This window comes from Trachurus japonicus, chromosome 6 (genome assembly GCF_045865225.1).
Source record: "Trachurus japonicus isolate A0001 chromosome 6, Traja_1.0".
Lineage (NCBI taxonomy): Eukaryota > Metazoa > Chordata > Actinopteri > Carangiformes > Carangidae > Trachurus > Trachurus japonicus.
In genome coordinates this window covers 25,188,560-25,204,976 of record NC_140912.1, presented here as the reverse complement: position 1 = coordinate 25,204,976, position 16,417 = coordinate 25,188,560, and the positions used below count along the sequence as shown (strand labels likewise).

General features: G+C 42.7%; 1 protein-coding gene across 6 annotated transcripts in view; it reads left to right on the top strand.

The window, feature by feature from the left end:
* bicd1a (bicaudal D homolog 1a) overlaps window positions 1-16,169 on the top strand; it is a 32,068-nt gene extending 15,899 nt beyond the window's left edge. The window contains exons 2-11 of one of the 6 annotated variants that reach the window (XR_015036018.1): window positions 1,357-1,569; window positions 4,058-4,210; window positions 5,036-5,521; window positions 7,515-7,907; window positions 8,588-9,367; window positions 9,460-9,611; window positions 10,219-10,429; window positions 12,439-12,514; window positions 13,047-13,079; window positions 13,977-14,052. Coding sequence is in view for 5 of the 6 variants with exons in the window: in XM_085779965.1 (XP_085636091.1) it covers window positions 1,357-1,569; window positions 4,058-4,210; window positions 5,036-5,521; window positions 7,515-7,907; window positions 8,588-9,367; window positions 9,460-9,611; window positions 10,219-10,822 (2,781 nt within the window). In the remaining variant the exon portion in view is untranslated. Of the gene's footprint in view, window positions 1-1,356; window positions 1,570-4,057; window positions 4,211-5,035; window positions 5,522-7,514; window positions 7,908-8,587; window positions 9,368-9,459; window positions 9,612-10,218; window positions 11,068-12,428; window positions 12,515-13,046; window positions 13,080-13,976 lie in introns of those variants that run through there. The other 5 variants (XM_085779966.1, XM_085779968.1, XM_085779967.1 and 2 more) reach the window with 5 other exon arrangements.
* The last annotated feature ends 248 nt before the right edge of the window (window positions 16,170-16,417 follow it).

The window sequence follows — 16,417 nt, the reverse complement described above, 5'->3', positions numbered from 1 at the left end:
TGCACTTGGCGTCGCAGCAGGTGATGAGTATATTGAAGCAGCGAGTGAGATGTGGCAGACAGACGGAGATGGTCAATAAAGCTAATTAGGTGTCGTTGAAATCTCTCAGATGGTGAATCGCCTCATCTCATTCACACGCACGCACCAGTTTATTTAGTCTTCAACGCATCGGTTTGACCTTATAACATAGTTCCACGGTGGCTAAACGACCACATGACAAACAGCCCTCTCTGTGCCAGAGCTGTACACTTCAAGTTCTGCACTAAAGTCGATTTCTGACTGTCATAAATCCCCCCTATCTATCTAACAGCTCTCTGCACGCTGCTTACTTAACCTGTTAGCTCATGAATCAACAGTAAATAGAAAAATGGAAGATGACTGATCTAGTGAGGCTCTTGTCTTCCGCAAATAACAGATGTTTATAACTTATAAATGATTCATCCCAAACAGAGAAAACGTTGTTATCATGGTGGAGTGGGAATGGGAAGACTGCAGTGTGAATTATTAATACATCTACTCCAAAATATACAGTTCCCTTATGATTTAGGCTGCATGGTCGATTTGGTCAAGTAACCCTGTCCAGGAACTGCCTCCTGAAGGCTGTAAAAAGCTCCACATGCTGTGCTGTTTACAGTTTCATGTGGCAATTTTAATCCATAAAATGTTTTCCAGACAAGGCAGTATTGATCGATTTTCTCTCACAGAGGCCACCTCGGGCACCCAATCCCTTTTCTTTTTTTTTCCTCTGCTGATCTGCTAAGAAAATGAAAGATGGCTCATAGTAGGGCTATTTATTGAACCACTGAGGCTGCAGAAGCATGGATGTTGAGGAGCAGTTACAACTAAGGAATTTGTGTGTGTGTTCAGTCAAACTTGTCGGGAAGATGGTGCACGAGTCACCACCGCATCTTCATTTAATATGCATTATATTTAACTGCAAGAAATATTGTAGCCAACTGAGTTAGTGCATTTGTTCATGTAGTTTAGTACAGAGGGGCCGGTGCTGAAGGCCTGTTTTGCTGTTGACGCCTGCTTTGATTTTCTCAATCAGACCTCGGGTCCTTTATCATGACAAGTCAGCGCTCAGTGCCGTGAAAACCTGTGTCAGGAAAATGGGAACAGTGTGTCTATTGATCACACTGAAACACCATCCCATACACACAAAGCAGGTATCCTTAAGGGACAGCCTCTGTGTCTAATGGTGCTGCTGGTGCTGTGGGGTGGTAAAAAGAACAGCAGGAGTACACCTAGTGGTCAACAGTGAAAGATGTACTCGGCTTACTCCACACTCCAACAGATGCAAACTTGGTGGTTGTTTTTATTCTTCTAACCATGCCTCCTTTTCTTCCTCCTCAGGCATTCGGCCAGGCCTACACCAACCAGCGTAAGGTGGCGGAGGATGGGGAGAGCAATGAGGAGTCGCTGCTGCAGGAGTCGGCCTCTAAGGAGGCCTACTACACAGGCCGTGTGTTGGAGCTGCAGACGGAGGTGACACTCAGCCGCTCTGTGGCGTCCAACGCCCAGGCAGAAAATGAGAGACTCAACGCGCTCGTGCAGGATCTGCGAGAGGTGAGTTTCCAAAATCGGATAGTTTCATTATTCGTCTATTTATTTTAAAAATATTTTTGAATATGCATCGTATTGTACAAATGCAGCAACTGACATCTACTTTTATTATGTGATATGTTCAATGTTTTAGATAGAGATTTGGTGATTTTTTAAGACAATGTAATTTATTTTTGAAAAGTTTGGTCACTCAAGGTCTTTTGTACCACAAAAATAAAGAAAAAACTTCAGCTTAGTGGATAGTTGTATTAACTTTATGAAGAACATAATGTGTAGTCTTATTTGCAGTTCATGCATCTTCATGAGATCCATGTGTATGTCTGATAAAGGGCAAAGGTCACTATGTCAGACAGGACAGGGTCAAACCTCAGCCAGAGAAAACAGTTTACATGTGCAGACGTGCAAGGCAAGCATGTGTTTATGCATGCATACACTACACGTCTGCAGCCACTGTGTCGGACAGTGCAGAAGTTCGAGCCGGGGTCAGACACCGCGGCCACGACCCCATTGTGGGGGGCAAATCCGGTGCTAAGCTGGGGAATAAGTGAAATGCCCTGAGCTCGGCACATGTGTAGGGACAGAGTGAGCCGGGCTGCTCTCATCACACAACCAACACTACACTCACAGGACACACACTCCCCATTCACTAAATTCACCAGGGAGAGTTGTGGGGTTCAATTGTTGCTGTGTTATAGTCTGAACCCCTAAGAGTCAATATATATTTTAAATCTGGCAACTAATTGGTTGAAAAGCCTGGTCAACATATTCATGGCGCACCTGTCACCTGTGTGCATCATGATCACGGCTCTTTGATGATGTGTTCATCAAATGCCTTCTGCCCGTCTTTGAAAGCCTCATTTGCATGTAGGATGCCTGTTAATGAGGAGGAGTCGCCTTTTGCATCGTGAGAAGCAGGTGTTGCAACCACACTGGGGGCTTCACTCACCACAAATCATGTCTAATCAAAAGATTTTTGCAAGTTCCAAACAACCCCTCAGAAACTCTATTAGCATATGCAGATTTATCAAGAAAACTTTGATGGAAAGTTGAACTTTTTTGCTGTTTGTCAGCAGACACATGTCAGAACATTAGCTGACATATTTATGTGACCACCTTACTGTATTATTCATTTATCCAGGATCTTGTCACAAATTATGGTAACATTGTCTTTTAATTCCACATCAGCACAGCTACAGTGCTGGTAATGATGAATAAATACATCATGGCTGGACTTCTGCCAATGTATCATGAATCTGCCACGGTCACAGTGCTGTGGCCTCCAGGTCAGGGGGTGTGTTTGCCCGGCTCTGGCCCATGGTCGGCCCGGTGCCAGCGTTGTATGCCGCACTGTCCCTGACCCCGGCCGCTGTTAGCCCCTGATCAGCTACGCTTCTATGGAGCCTCACTGACTGATAATTGGCCTCTAATCCTGTGCACTTTACACACAGCTCAGTGTTAATTCCCCCCACATTAGAGTGAATATGTAATTGATCAACATACTGACTTTCTTACCTATTGTATGATTTCGCATTTTCCTATGATTTCTGTGTTCTCCTCCTGGATCAGTATAGAAGTGTTTTCCAGTGCAGCCGACGAAGCCGCCCTGCTGTCCTTCTATGGACTTTGCAGTTTTGCCTCCATTTGCTTCACGAGTATAGGAGCCGCTGTCAGCCACGGTACAAATCAAACGATTCAGTGAATCATAATGGTCTTTAGTCTCAGTCCATTTGCCAGTTATAAAAATTGCCATCCACCGCTAAACACACAGAGAAATATAGAGATTCTGGAGGCCGTATGTGTCTCTACCTCCTGACTGTACTGACTCCTGACTCTGTCTCTGGGTCAGCACTTCTGCCATATGTACACAGGGAGCTGCAGGGAGCTCTGCAGTGAGGGAAGCACACCCAGACTTTCATCCTACACTTCATATGAGCTGTCTCCTTAGTGGTTGCAGCATTGTACTGTAGTCATTTAGTGTGTAAAAACATAGGGATTAACAATAGCCCTACCACCATGATTGATAAGTAGACTCTAAGAGCTAATATAGCAACATTTCCTTCAGGTAACATTAAGGATTATGTGAGCTTAGATGATATTGCTGAGTCTTACGTTTATTCCCAGTGCTGCCGCCTTCTGTATGTAGATTTATGACTTCTGTGGTCTGTGCATTTCTCCCATCGACACTTCCTCTGGTCCAGCATATGCTCATGTTTCTGTCGGTGCACAGCAGATGACTGAAAATGATGATCTTTCTGGGAGTGTGTGGCTGCTGATGCATTACATTTACATCAATGGCATTGTTTTGGAAAAGTTTTTCATTCTCATGCTTTCAAGAGAGGAGTGGTACCAATTGGGTTATGACAAAGCACTAAATTCTGTTTTTTCTCATCTTTTTCTCACTTTCCTCACTCCTTTCTTTTCATTGTACCCATCTCTCTCTCTCTCTCCCCCCTTGCTTCTCTCTTTCCATTTGTTCTTTCCGGGACTCCAGAGCAATGACATGCTGGAGCTACAGAGGAGCAGGATGAGGGAGGAGATCAAGGAGTACAAGTTCAGGGAGACCAGACTTCTTCAGGATTACACAGAGCTGGAGGAGGAGAATATCACGCTGCAGAAACTGGTCTCTACACTCAAGCAGAGCCAGGTCAGTATGAATAACACCCAGCAATTTAAGTGAACATTTCACTCCCTGATTTAATCTTTAGTCACTTCTCAATTACACCACAAAACTGTCTCATACAGATTTGTCATCACTTTTAACGATGGAAAACAAACCAAGAGAGATGACTCACACTGTTTTCCAGTATCGCTTCCAAAACAGTGAGGTCGCCTTTATGTTTTAGTGTCTGTTCTCATTCTGGGATGCACTGGACTTAACAGTAGGCCTATTCTCTAGATGGTCATCACCCTTTATTTGCTGTAAGGGGTTACATTATCCCTCATCCAATTACAAAGTCAAACACTGTATGTATTGTTTGTGGCCCCAATTTCTAATGCCCCCTCTGTGCTGGAGTAGATTAAGACTATACATCATCATAAAATCACCAGTGTGATGTAGTCCTGCTGGTCTAAGGGCTACATCATAGAAAACCACTGGTTTGTGAACTCTATTAAAAAATGTCCTTTACAGTACCTACGTTGTAACCAGATCCAGATTACTATTGATTCTTTTATTTGTTTTTTAAGATGAAGTATTGTATGAAAGCATTATTCTCTATGGAAGCCCAGAAAGGACTAGGCCCTTATGTTTAAAAGATTATATACATTTGAAAATGTAACTGCATAATAGCATTTTTGATTTTCCACCTATGTAGGTATCATTTTAGTTACAGTAAATGTAAAATGATAGATAATCCGAAGCACAGTTTTATTCCTATTTTTTGTATGATTCAAAATAAAATGTTTTAGAATCTGCACAAATAATTACATTAAATGTTTTCTACTCCTTTCCTTTCCTCTCTTCCCTCAGGTGGAATATGAGGGACTAAAACATGAAATTAAAGTGCTGGAAGAGGAGACCGTTCTCCTCAACAGCCAGCTTGAAGACGCTTTACGTCTAAAGGAAATCTCTGAGGGTCAGTTAGAAGAAGCCCTGGATGCCCTGAAGAGCGAGCGTGAGCAGAAGAACAACCTGAGAAAGGAGCTGGCCCACCACATCAGCCTGAGTGACAGCGTGTACGGAGCAGGGGCCCATCTGGCGCTCACCGTCACTGGCGTTGAGGGCCTCAAATTCCCAGAGGAAACTATTGGAACCAACGGCACCAATGGCACCGCCATCCCAACTCCCAACGGCAACAATGAGGACAGCAACCGGCGCAACGGTCACGTCCATACAGGCAAGATGAACGGGGAGTTTCGCCCGGGTCGGAAAGGAGAAGCCCTGCAATCTGTGCCAGACCTGTTCAGTGAGCTCAACCTGTCAGAGATGCAGAAGCTCAAACAGCAGCTGCTACAGGTGGGTCAGAGGAAAATGACTTAAAGAGGAACTATGCAAGATTTTATTACCTTAAATATGCAAAAATTTTACTTAATTAAACAGCTTCAGAGTAATTGTGATGGTTAAATAAATGACTTGTAACTTGTTATGAGGGAGAATAGAGGCTCTCTGCCTTCCACCTAGCGTCTCTTGGCTGAAAACCAACCTCGAAAGATCAGCACCTCCGACCCGGTGTCTCAGCTCTCGTCTCAGCAGCATCGCAACACAAACGCACCCCGTAACCCGTAATGTCTTGTTTATGACAGATAAGACTTCACAAATATACACATCATAACGCGTAAAAATAATGTTATCCACCGCCTCATGCTTTCTGACCATCATTAAAAAGAAATGCACATGGCCGGGAGGAGGGTTACCAAAACAGAGGAAAAGTGACCAGACTTACATAGTTCCCCTTTAAAGCACACCTTTAAAGTAAATTAACCAAGACTATGAATTAGATCACCCATAAAAAAAGAGTTCAGACCTTTTGTCTATTCTGATTCACTTTCCCACAGTGCATTTATAAGTGTTGATTGCTCTAGAGCAGTTCAGTGTGCTGGTGGTGGCAGCAAGGAAATGACAAGGTGATGACATCTGGTGAACAAGAGACGCACAGGAAAAACAACACGACAGGCTTAGTATGAGATATAGCACAGAGTACACTTTCCACTGAAATCCATAATAGTAATGTCTTTTGCCCGTGACCCCACTCACCTATTAAGATATAACAGCAATATCTGTACATGTGCATTTGTGTAAGTGCATTTTATTGGCTTTTAAATGTGCAACGGTCAGAGAACTACACACCAAAACTGTTAATAAGGTAACAATAACTTCCTATTGTCTAAAAAACAAACCAAAAAACTAAGACCCTACACCCAAGCCAAAGCACTGAACATGGAGTCCAGCAGAGTTGCTGCGTGTACATATGCGTGTGCCATAGGGAGCTCTGTCAGGGTGATTAGAGTCCGATAAGCGGGAGGAGCAGATCCAGCTGCAAGACGAGGACAGAAACTGACGACTTCTGCTTTCTGTGTAGAGACGGGGACAGAAATAGAGAGCCCAACGGAGAGAGAGAATGTCATAGAAGTTTTTTGTCCACTGCACACTCACATTTATACTACAATTACTTCTAAGCTTTCTCTACAATAAACTTCATCCGTATAAACTAAGACTATAAATATACCGGTTATGTAACGTAGTGTAAGAACTGTTTTCTCTTTTACTCTCGCTCATGCACTGACTCACGTGAGTGCATCAGCATTCATAATCAGACACACCGTACAGGAGGGTATGTTAAATGATATAGAAACCATAGATAAATCAGATTCATGCTGAAATCTAATTTAGTCATTACTTTACAATTCTCTCCAAGCTGAGCCCCCATTGGGAGATAGACAATTAGATTAGTGGCTGCTATATTAGCAGTGTGCCTGTCTCAGTAAACACAATTACTCCCTAATCAATTTACACTTTCCACTTGATTATTCTGGGGAAGATGTTGACTTCTAATTGCTTGCAGGATTTTTGCAAAATCTGTTTTGTCTTTCTCGCTATCAACAACAGTGTGAAGTGACGGTGGATCAGTAAAGTGTCACCCTTTGGAAACTGGGGATGCTCAGTCAGCTCACTCCTTTCACCAAAAAGCAATTAAACAGTGAAGTTACAATATATCATTACACAGTCAGTCAACGGTTATAATGGAGTCCATGATTAACCTGTGTTTGTTTAATACTAGTACATTGTCTTTGTATTTAACCTCTATATGAGGCAGATCATATTACTGAGTGCTGCTAAAGCTTTTATTAGGAAACATTTGTAGGATCTTTTGTATTTAACATATCAATATAGGTAAATGAAGGAATAACAAAACACATAATGATGTAATGTGTAAATAATAAAAAAGTAAAGGCTCGTGTTGTTCTTGATGTCATTTTCTTACCTTCACTGTCTTCCTCCCGTCCTACAGGTGGAGCGGGAGAAGTCAGCGTTGCTCATGAACCTCCAGGAGTCACAGACCCAGCTGCAGCACACGCAGGGCGCCCTGACCGAGCAGAACGAGCGCGTCCACCGCCTCACGGAGCGCGTCAACGCCATGAAACGGCTCAATGGAGACAAGGAGCTCGACGACCCTCAGGAGAGCGAGAAGCCCGACGGTGGCTCCGGTTCGCCCCCGGCCAACGGTCACCACGATCCGGATATCCACGGGTTTGAGATCCTGGAGTGTAAGTACAAGGTGGCGGTGACGGAGGTGATCGACCTGAAGGCAGAACTCAAGGCCCTGAAGGAGAAGTACAACCAGGCTGTGGAGGGGCAGGGAGACAACCACAGTGACGACAGAGTTCAGACACTGAATGACCAGGTTTGTTGTTGGAAACGTACTGTGGATTTATATATATGTGTATTAGGGCTGCCTGGGACGATATGCTTTTCTCCCGATTCGATTCTTCTACAATTTTTTGGATGCCGATTCGATTTAAATTGCGATTGTACGATACGATTTTCTCGAATTTTTTGTCTGAATTTTTAACACCAGTGAAACAATTGAATGATTATGATTGTCTACAGAACCACATTTCCCCAAAAAATACACATCACATGTAAGTCTACTTTCTTTTCAAAAGCCTGGACAGCATAAAAGAGGCAAAAATAAAAGAGTATAGAAAAAAGGCTTCTAAAACAGGCTTCTAAAACTAAAAAAAACTAAAAAATGAGATATAGACTGAGGTAAACTGCTTTATTTTAACATTTATCTGCACAAATACTATAGGAGCCTATAAATTAACATACTCCATTATAAAGTGAACTTAAACCCTTTTCAAAACCTGGACTCTCTGTATGTAAAAAAAAAAAAAAGGCGAACAAATGCACATTGCACAATATTTTTTTAAAAATGATTTTTGAAGAAAAAAAAAAATCGATTTAAAAATCGTCCAAAAAAATATTGCGATACTTATGTGAATCGATTTTTTCTCCCACCCCTAATGTATATTTTATGGAGCGTATTGACCTCACATTTCCCAACTGTCCAAATAATTTCAGGTAACTCATTTGGAGCGCAACTGTCGTGAGAGCAGGGAGAGGGTGGTGGGCCTGGAGGCGGAGCTCCGAGTGGCCTCGAGCACGGCCTCGGAGAGCCAGGGCATGCTGAACGCTGCGCAGGACGAGCTGGTCACCTTCAGCGAGGAACTGGCCCAGCTCTATCACCACGTCTGTCTGTGCAACAACGAGACCCCCAACCGCGTCATGCTGGACTACTACCGCCAGAGCCGGGTGACGCGCAGCGGCAGCCTGAAAGGCTCGGACGACCCCCGGGCTCTGCTCTCGCCCCGTCTGGCCCGACGCCTCGCTGCGGCACAAGCGGCCTGCTCCTCCTCCTCCTGCTCCTCCGAGTCCCCGCGCAGCCCCATGGACTCCCCATCCAAAGACGCCCATCACAACAACGAGACAACAACCAACAACACCGGGGACTCTTCGTCCTGCCACAGCAGCCCCACCCGCAACGCCACCGGCTCCCCGGTCATCAGCATCTCTCCTTGCCCGTCCCCGCTCCCCTCGGAGGCGGGTGGGGATCTGCGGAAGGAGCCCATGAATATCTACAACCTGAACGCCATCATCAGAGACCAGATCAAACACCTGCAGAGAGCCGTGGACCGCTCGCTGCAGCTGTCCAGGCAGAGGGCCGCGGCCAGGGAGCTGGCGCCGATGCTCGACAAGGACAAGGAGTCGTGCATGGAGGAAATCCTCAAGCTCAAGTCCCTGCTCAGCACCAAGAGAGAGCAGATAGCCACGCTCAGGCTGGTGCTCAAGGCCAACAAACAGGTGAAGGGTTTTATCCTTTGCTCTTGATGCATGATGAAAAAGACGTGACGTGTGATTTCAATTCAGTTGAATTTAAATGACTTCTTTTACAGACAGCAGAGGTCGCGCTGGCAAATTTGAAGAGCAAGTACGAGAATGAAAAGGCGATGGTGACGGAGACCATGATGAAGCTGAGGAACGAGCTCAAAGCTCTGAAAGAAGATGCTGCCACATTCTCATCTCTCAGGGCCATGTTCGCCACAAGGTGAGAGGAAAATCTGGCAAGATGCAGAAATATAACTTGAAATGAATCACTTTTATTATTGTGTCATGCATACTTCTGTATGCCCAGCCCGCATGGGCTTATAAGACACCAAGAAAACAAACCGGGTCCAGAGCACATCAAAGAAATAAGAAAACAAACAGGGGTTCAAAACCATTATCTGAAAAAAAAGAAAAAAGAAAAGGAAAACAATGCCAAGGTTCAAGAGAAATCATCAAAAATTAATTTAACTAATTTTCCTGTCTTCTTTTCCAGGCTTGAGAAATAAAACTAGCAGTTTTAAACACACTGCAATTAAACAACCACTCCAACTTCTGCTCATCAGAGCACCAAAATATTTCAGGGTTTTGTCCACAGATTTCATGAAATAGTACCTCTCTCAAATCGTCATACGTACAATATAAAAGGAAATGAGACTCACTTTCTACTTCATCTAACTCACACATTTCACATATTCTATTCTCCTCGATTCTTAAATCGACCAACCTCAATGGCCAGAGGAAGAATACCAGATCTCAACTGTGCAACTAAAGATCTGACTTCTCTGTAAACGTGAATACATTTTCTCTTACGCCTCCTCTCTTCCTAGGTGTGATGAGTACGTGACCCAGCTGGATGAGATGCAGAGGCAGTTGGCGGCAGCAGAGGATGAGAAAAAGACTTTGAACTCCCTCCTCCGTATGGCTATCCAGCAGAAACTGGCCTTGACCCAGCGCCTGGAGGATCTGGAGTTTGACCACGAGCAGACCCACCGCGGCCGTGGCGCTAAAGTGCCCAAGATAAGAAGCAGCCCGCCCAAAGTAAGTCGCAGAGGCGCCTACACGGCTCCACCCAGCCCTAACAGGCTCCACAGCCACTCCATCATCACCACCACCACCCCACCCTCCACCCTGACCCTCGGTAGTAGCCTCCCCTCTGTAGAAATAACCACCTGTCCGTCCATGTCTCCGTGGATTCCTGACACACTCTCTGAAACAATCCAGACCTCAGCTTCAGCTTTGACTGACTTCAGTTACTCCACGTTGTCTCTGGACAGCCAGCCCATCATGATAGAGCCCGAGTGGATCAGCTTAGAGTTCCAACGGCTCGTTTACTTACGACACAGCATAGACCACATTTTGTCCCCTTCACACGAGCCAAACAGCAGCAGCAGCCCCGCCTCAATATCTCCTCACCTTCGTCGAAAGCGATGATTCATCATCATCTGACTGTGCACCAGTATCAGCTGCGCACACAGCACCCAGAAGCCTTGGAAGTAGGTGGGATACAGAGAGGAGGAAAAAACTGGTTTCACATGTCTGTGGTTTGAACATGCAGCAACACTCAGGAGGAAGGAGCCCGTGACCGTGGCAATGTCCATCCTCAAAACATTTTTACAACATTTTGCTGCTGCAAAGGTTGACTGACAGTGGCTCAGCATAGAATTTAATAATGAACACCCTTATGAATTTGATATTGTTATACCAGCTAGCATAACACATTACGTGATGCATCACTTTCCTATACTGGGAAGTGTCTCAGTGTGATAAAGGGAAAAAAAAAAAAATGCAGCATCTCTGTTAACATATAATGTCTCATAGCACCTCCTTGTGGCAGACTCGGTAAATTACATGTTATAATATTTCAATTTAAATGTTTATTAACCCATTGCATTAAGAATATGATACTTTATTTAAGATATAATGTGTTGTAAAAAAAGGTTATTTCCAGTTTATTTTGCATGCCTTATGCTGTCACATGTAAAGTTCTATTAAAAAGCATCTATCAGGCTTAGAGTGTGTTACATGATTAATGTCTTGTTAAATAGAATATAAAAAACCAGTCAGACCTCCTCTCTGTACCTCAGCCTCCTCTTTGATTGTTCTTCTGTTCACATCTCCTCCTACCTTGCATTTGGTATAAAAAAAAGAAAATCCAATGTGGGCAGACTAAATCCCCTCTATACCCACACTGATGATTAAAACTGCTCTTGCATTGTTACCAAGTCTTTCCACCATGTGGCAGTGTCTGAACATACAGTATTTCCACTGAAAACGCTGCTGGACTCAAGATAATCATATACATCATTAGTAAAAGCACATTTCATTCTTGACAAAACAAGACATCATACATGTGCTCTCTAAGTAGGTGGACTTGTGTGAAGTTTAGAGATATAATTGAAAGTAGAAGGTGTTGTGGAGTTGAGCAGGATTGGATTGTTCAACAGTAGTGTTTGTCCTTCTCCTCGTGTGCTTTGCAGATCAATACAGTATTGGATTTACATGTGTGCGTAAATGTTTATGTGTTTCTGACTCTTAGGATGCTTTGTGTGTGATTGTGTAGCTGTACAGATACTGATCCCGTCAGTGTGCTTGGATGAGACTAGTTTACATTATTACTTCATTAGTAGCTCCATTCACACAGGTTATATGTTGTAGAAGCAAGTCAGGTTATTCTCAGTCTGGCCTTAAGTATTTCCTGTGGGATCTTTTAACTAGATGTCTCTTCTTGTTTTTTTCCTCATACAGAAATTATGTAATCCTTGTTCAAGAGAAGCCTAACCAAGCAAAAAAGGAAAAAATCCCAATGTAAAGCCACAAATACCTCTATGATTTAGCTGTGACATAAGAACAAGTGTATGCGGATGAGGATCAGACTGTTACTGCTACATTTATGACAACCAGAGCTACTGTAGTGGCCAACCAGCCAGTGCCTTCGTCCCTGACAAGGCCTTCCCCTGTCTTGCCCTCCCTGTGTCCCTATTGTCCCTATTGTCTAACCCTGAGTGTCACCACTCTGTATATCTGTCTAATTTATCAGTTTCTTGTAGATTGTCAGCAGCCTGCTGCCTCAGTACCGTCACTCTCCCCACAACTAAGGCGAGGGAGAACCTCCTTAGCCCGCAGGTAACAAGCTGTAGAGCCTGGTAGTAGTAGGATCACCAACATCTATCTATCTATCTATCTATCTATCTATCTATCTATCTATCTATCTATCTATCTATCTATCTATCTATCTATCTATCTATCTATCTATCTATCTATCTATCTGTGGCCACAAAATTGTAGTTGTAGCCTATCACACATCAATAAACACACTGGGTGAGGAATTTTTTCACTTTGCATGTGTAGTTTTGCATGGTAGTTTTGTATAAATGCTGTTTACTTATTTTCTATCTCCCATGGTGGAAAGTATACATTTACTCAAGTAAGTACAGATGTACAACATATAATCACCAAATAATCATGTACTATTATGGATCAATCTTCTATTTTTTACCAGCTACAACATGAAAGTGCACCAATTCTGAATGGGGGCATTGTGCATGATGGATATTTTGAATAGTCCATATGAAGGATATTTTGGTGATTTTACCTAGGTACATTTTTGAATTCAGAAATTTCACTTTTGATGATGACTCTCCATTCATGTTCACAGGAGAATCAGTACTAATGAAAGTGTCATACGCAGGTTAGCCAGTCGCTATTTTGCATCATTAACTGCACGTGCATTTCACAGGCTGTCTTATACTTTATTGATCTCTGGAGGGAAATTCTTTTGGTACAAAGCTCCTAAAATGTTATATACATAATATAAGGGTTAGAAGTAACAAAGATAGATAAACATTCCTTAAATAAAATAAAATAAAATAGAATAAAAATAAAATAATTCATTTGTAATTTAAATTAAGTATACATGTATGAAGCTAGTAAGCTAACATTCGGCAAATGTTTTGAGTTTACCAACAGGGTGAAAAACATATTGTCCATATTTATTTTATCACAATTGAGACACATTCATACAAGGCAACTAGGAAACTGCTGACAGATCTGAGACCGTGTTTGGTCCAAGTTTTGTGCTGGTTAGTCTTTCTCTCTAACCCTGTTTTGTTCTGTACATGTTCCCACCAAATACTTTGTCCTCAAGTATGAGCAGCCCCTCCCGTGTATCTGGAGTGGTTTTAAAGATACACTTTGACATTTTGGGAGATATGTTAATACTTATTCTTAAATTCCCCAAATTGTAAAACAGCTTCATTGGCTAGCTGTTTCCTCCTGTTTCCAGACTTTGTGCTAAGCTAAGCTAACTAGAAGTATATTATACAGTAGCTACAGACATGAGCATGACCAATCTTCTGATATAAAACTATTTTTTAAAGTAAATTATATATTTTCCCAAAATGTCAAATGTTTCCTTTGAGCAAATCACACCAGTCTTTTTGGCCTTTGTCATATGTTGCTTTTTTATTATTTATTTGGTGTAACCTCATTCTTCTAATCACTGTTTTTCCTCTTTTACAGCCCTGAACATCTACGTTTTCACAAAGCCTTATTCATTCCTTTATCCTGTGTCTCTGTATTCTTACAGTCCTAAGTTTGTGGAAGACCTCCAGGATCACCATGCAGTCCTGTCCCACAGCAGAAGCCTTCTCTCCCCCTGCGACCCTCGTAACTGTCTGGTCCAACAGCCACATCCCCCCGGTACCTAACCTATAGCTGCTCCGGCCCGGGCCCTGCAGCCTGGGTCTGGTATAGGAGTCATGCATAGACAGAGACACTCTGGATAGGGGCTTTATCCCCCCCTAACCCCACAGTCCAACCTGGTGCTTAGTGGACTCTGTGACCCCCACGCCCCTCCAACCCCCCAGTGCTACGTGGCCCCGGCCCCCCCGGCAGGCCTTTCGGTTACCTCGGTCGCAGAAGAAAAGAAGAGCAGGGCGCTCTCTTCTTCTTGTCTGGAAGTGACATCCTGTCCTGGAAAAAAAGACTGGACTGAGGCGCAAATGCCAGAGTGACAAATCAAGGGAATCTATCCCCTTTATTCCCACCTGTATTTATTTATAATTTATTAACTATTTATTTACATATTGATTTGTTGACAAGTTTCTGAGATATTTATTTCTGGAATGTGTTATTTCTGTGTTTGTTGGTCATTTTACAGAATGGAAATCAAAAGACGTGTTTTACTGCGTGTGGTGAAGACTTCAGTGATCAACTTGGCACATTTACTAACTGTACATGGCCAAATCTGTTCACTTAAACAAAGGAAAGCCAATGCAACCAAAAAAACAAACAGATTTTCCTCATTGCAGATCTTCTTACTGGTCTAGTGAGCAGGTTGAAAACTTGCCTAACCTTACTATACATTTAAGACGTTAGATTTTGTCAGTATAATAATCAACAACTATACCGTATATGCCATTTTTACATAGGGGTGTGAGAGGACATTGGGTTTGACATTGCGAACAGACTAATGAAGGTAAGCGTTTTATTACAAGGAAATTGTTTCTTGTGGTGGTGATGGGTGGATTTCAACTACCTTTCTAACGCCACTAGTCTTTCTTGGAATGCCTGTGTTTTTTATACAACTTTTGTTTTGCAAATCATGTGCATAAAGACTATTTTATACCTCCTTTTAATTTTTATTTATTTTTACAGCAGACTCTGGTGACGTGGTTCTGTCTGTTATGTAGCTCAGATCTCTGTAGAGACCTGAGGTAATAGGTGAGAGGAAGTGTGAGATCAGGACTAGGGCTGTTGGCCTGAGTTTTTGCCTTTTGAATTGCACAGGTGTAGGTGACCATGGAGTGATCTGACCTCTTTCTTTTTAACATTAGCTATGAACTGAGGGTTCCCCCCAAAAGGTGTGCCTCCTTGTTGAGTTACCTTCATCACCACAAAGTATTCTCCATGAGCTTCTTTCTCCGTATTTGTCAGAAAGCGTATCACCTTTAGTTTCTCATAATATACCATGATAGAAACGTCAATCAAATTGATGTTACAACCTTGTTTGTCATCGTAGCATCTCCTTGTTGAGCTGTCTCCATATGCTTCGTCCAAACAGTATGCAGTACTGTCCAAGCACAATTATGCAGTATGCATTATAGCAATACAGTAGCACCGGTCGTAGACGGATCTGGATGAGACTTACACCTGGTATTTCAACCAGTTCTGTCACAATGAACTAACCAGCAGGCTGATAAGAAGAATATAAGACAGCAAGAGTGTCCCCAGCTTTCTTAAAACAGTATAGTAGGGGACATGGTTACAGTGACACAGTCGAGACGTTGTTTCTTTTTGAAACACTGCTTTGATCCCAGAAGAAGTGGGCTAAGTCTGACTGAGATGGATGTATTTTGTGACCTATGTTGCATAATTGAAGTCCCCTCTCTCTATGGTTACGCCCTCATAATAATGTCTTTAACGTTAGTGTTGTCCTCACTGCACTGAACACATAACTTCTGCCACATGGATATGAAAAGGATAGACTAAAAAACATACATAGCCAGTATCGTGTTGTCTCGACAGATAAAAGCATTTCTTCCTTACAACTGCAGAGTATGAGTGGACTCTTTTTGTTCTCTCTGTGACTGTTACATTTGTTGGATTTGTCTTTGTTAACAGTGTAGATTGTTTGACTTTTGCAACTACAGAGTGATGAAAAATTATTTGTGGTCCAAAAAAAAGAAGCCTCTGAACCCCATGCAGGCTCATTGGTGAGCTAACTCTCTTGGTTTTGTTTGCACAATATAGCAGTGGATGGAGAGAGACTAATCCAGTGAGAGAAATGAAAAAAAACAAAACAACCAGCCTGTGGTTTAAAAAGAATGATAGCTGTATGCTGTACTACAGTGGGTTTTACGGTTTCTCCTCCATTTAAAACTGTGTTTAATTGGTTTCACAAGTAAATTAAAGATCTGTCCTTGGATTTGTATGTGACTTTGTTTGTGTGTCTGATTCTCTATCACACAGTTTTAAAGGCAGCACACACTTTCTTACCTTTTTTTGTGTGTGTTGGTATTGCGCCTT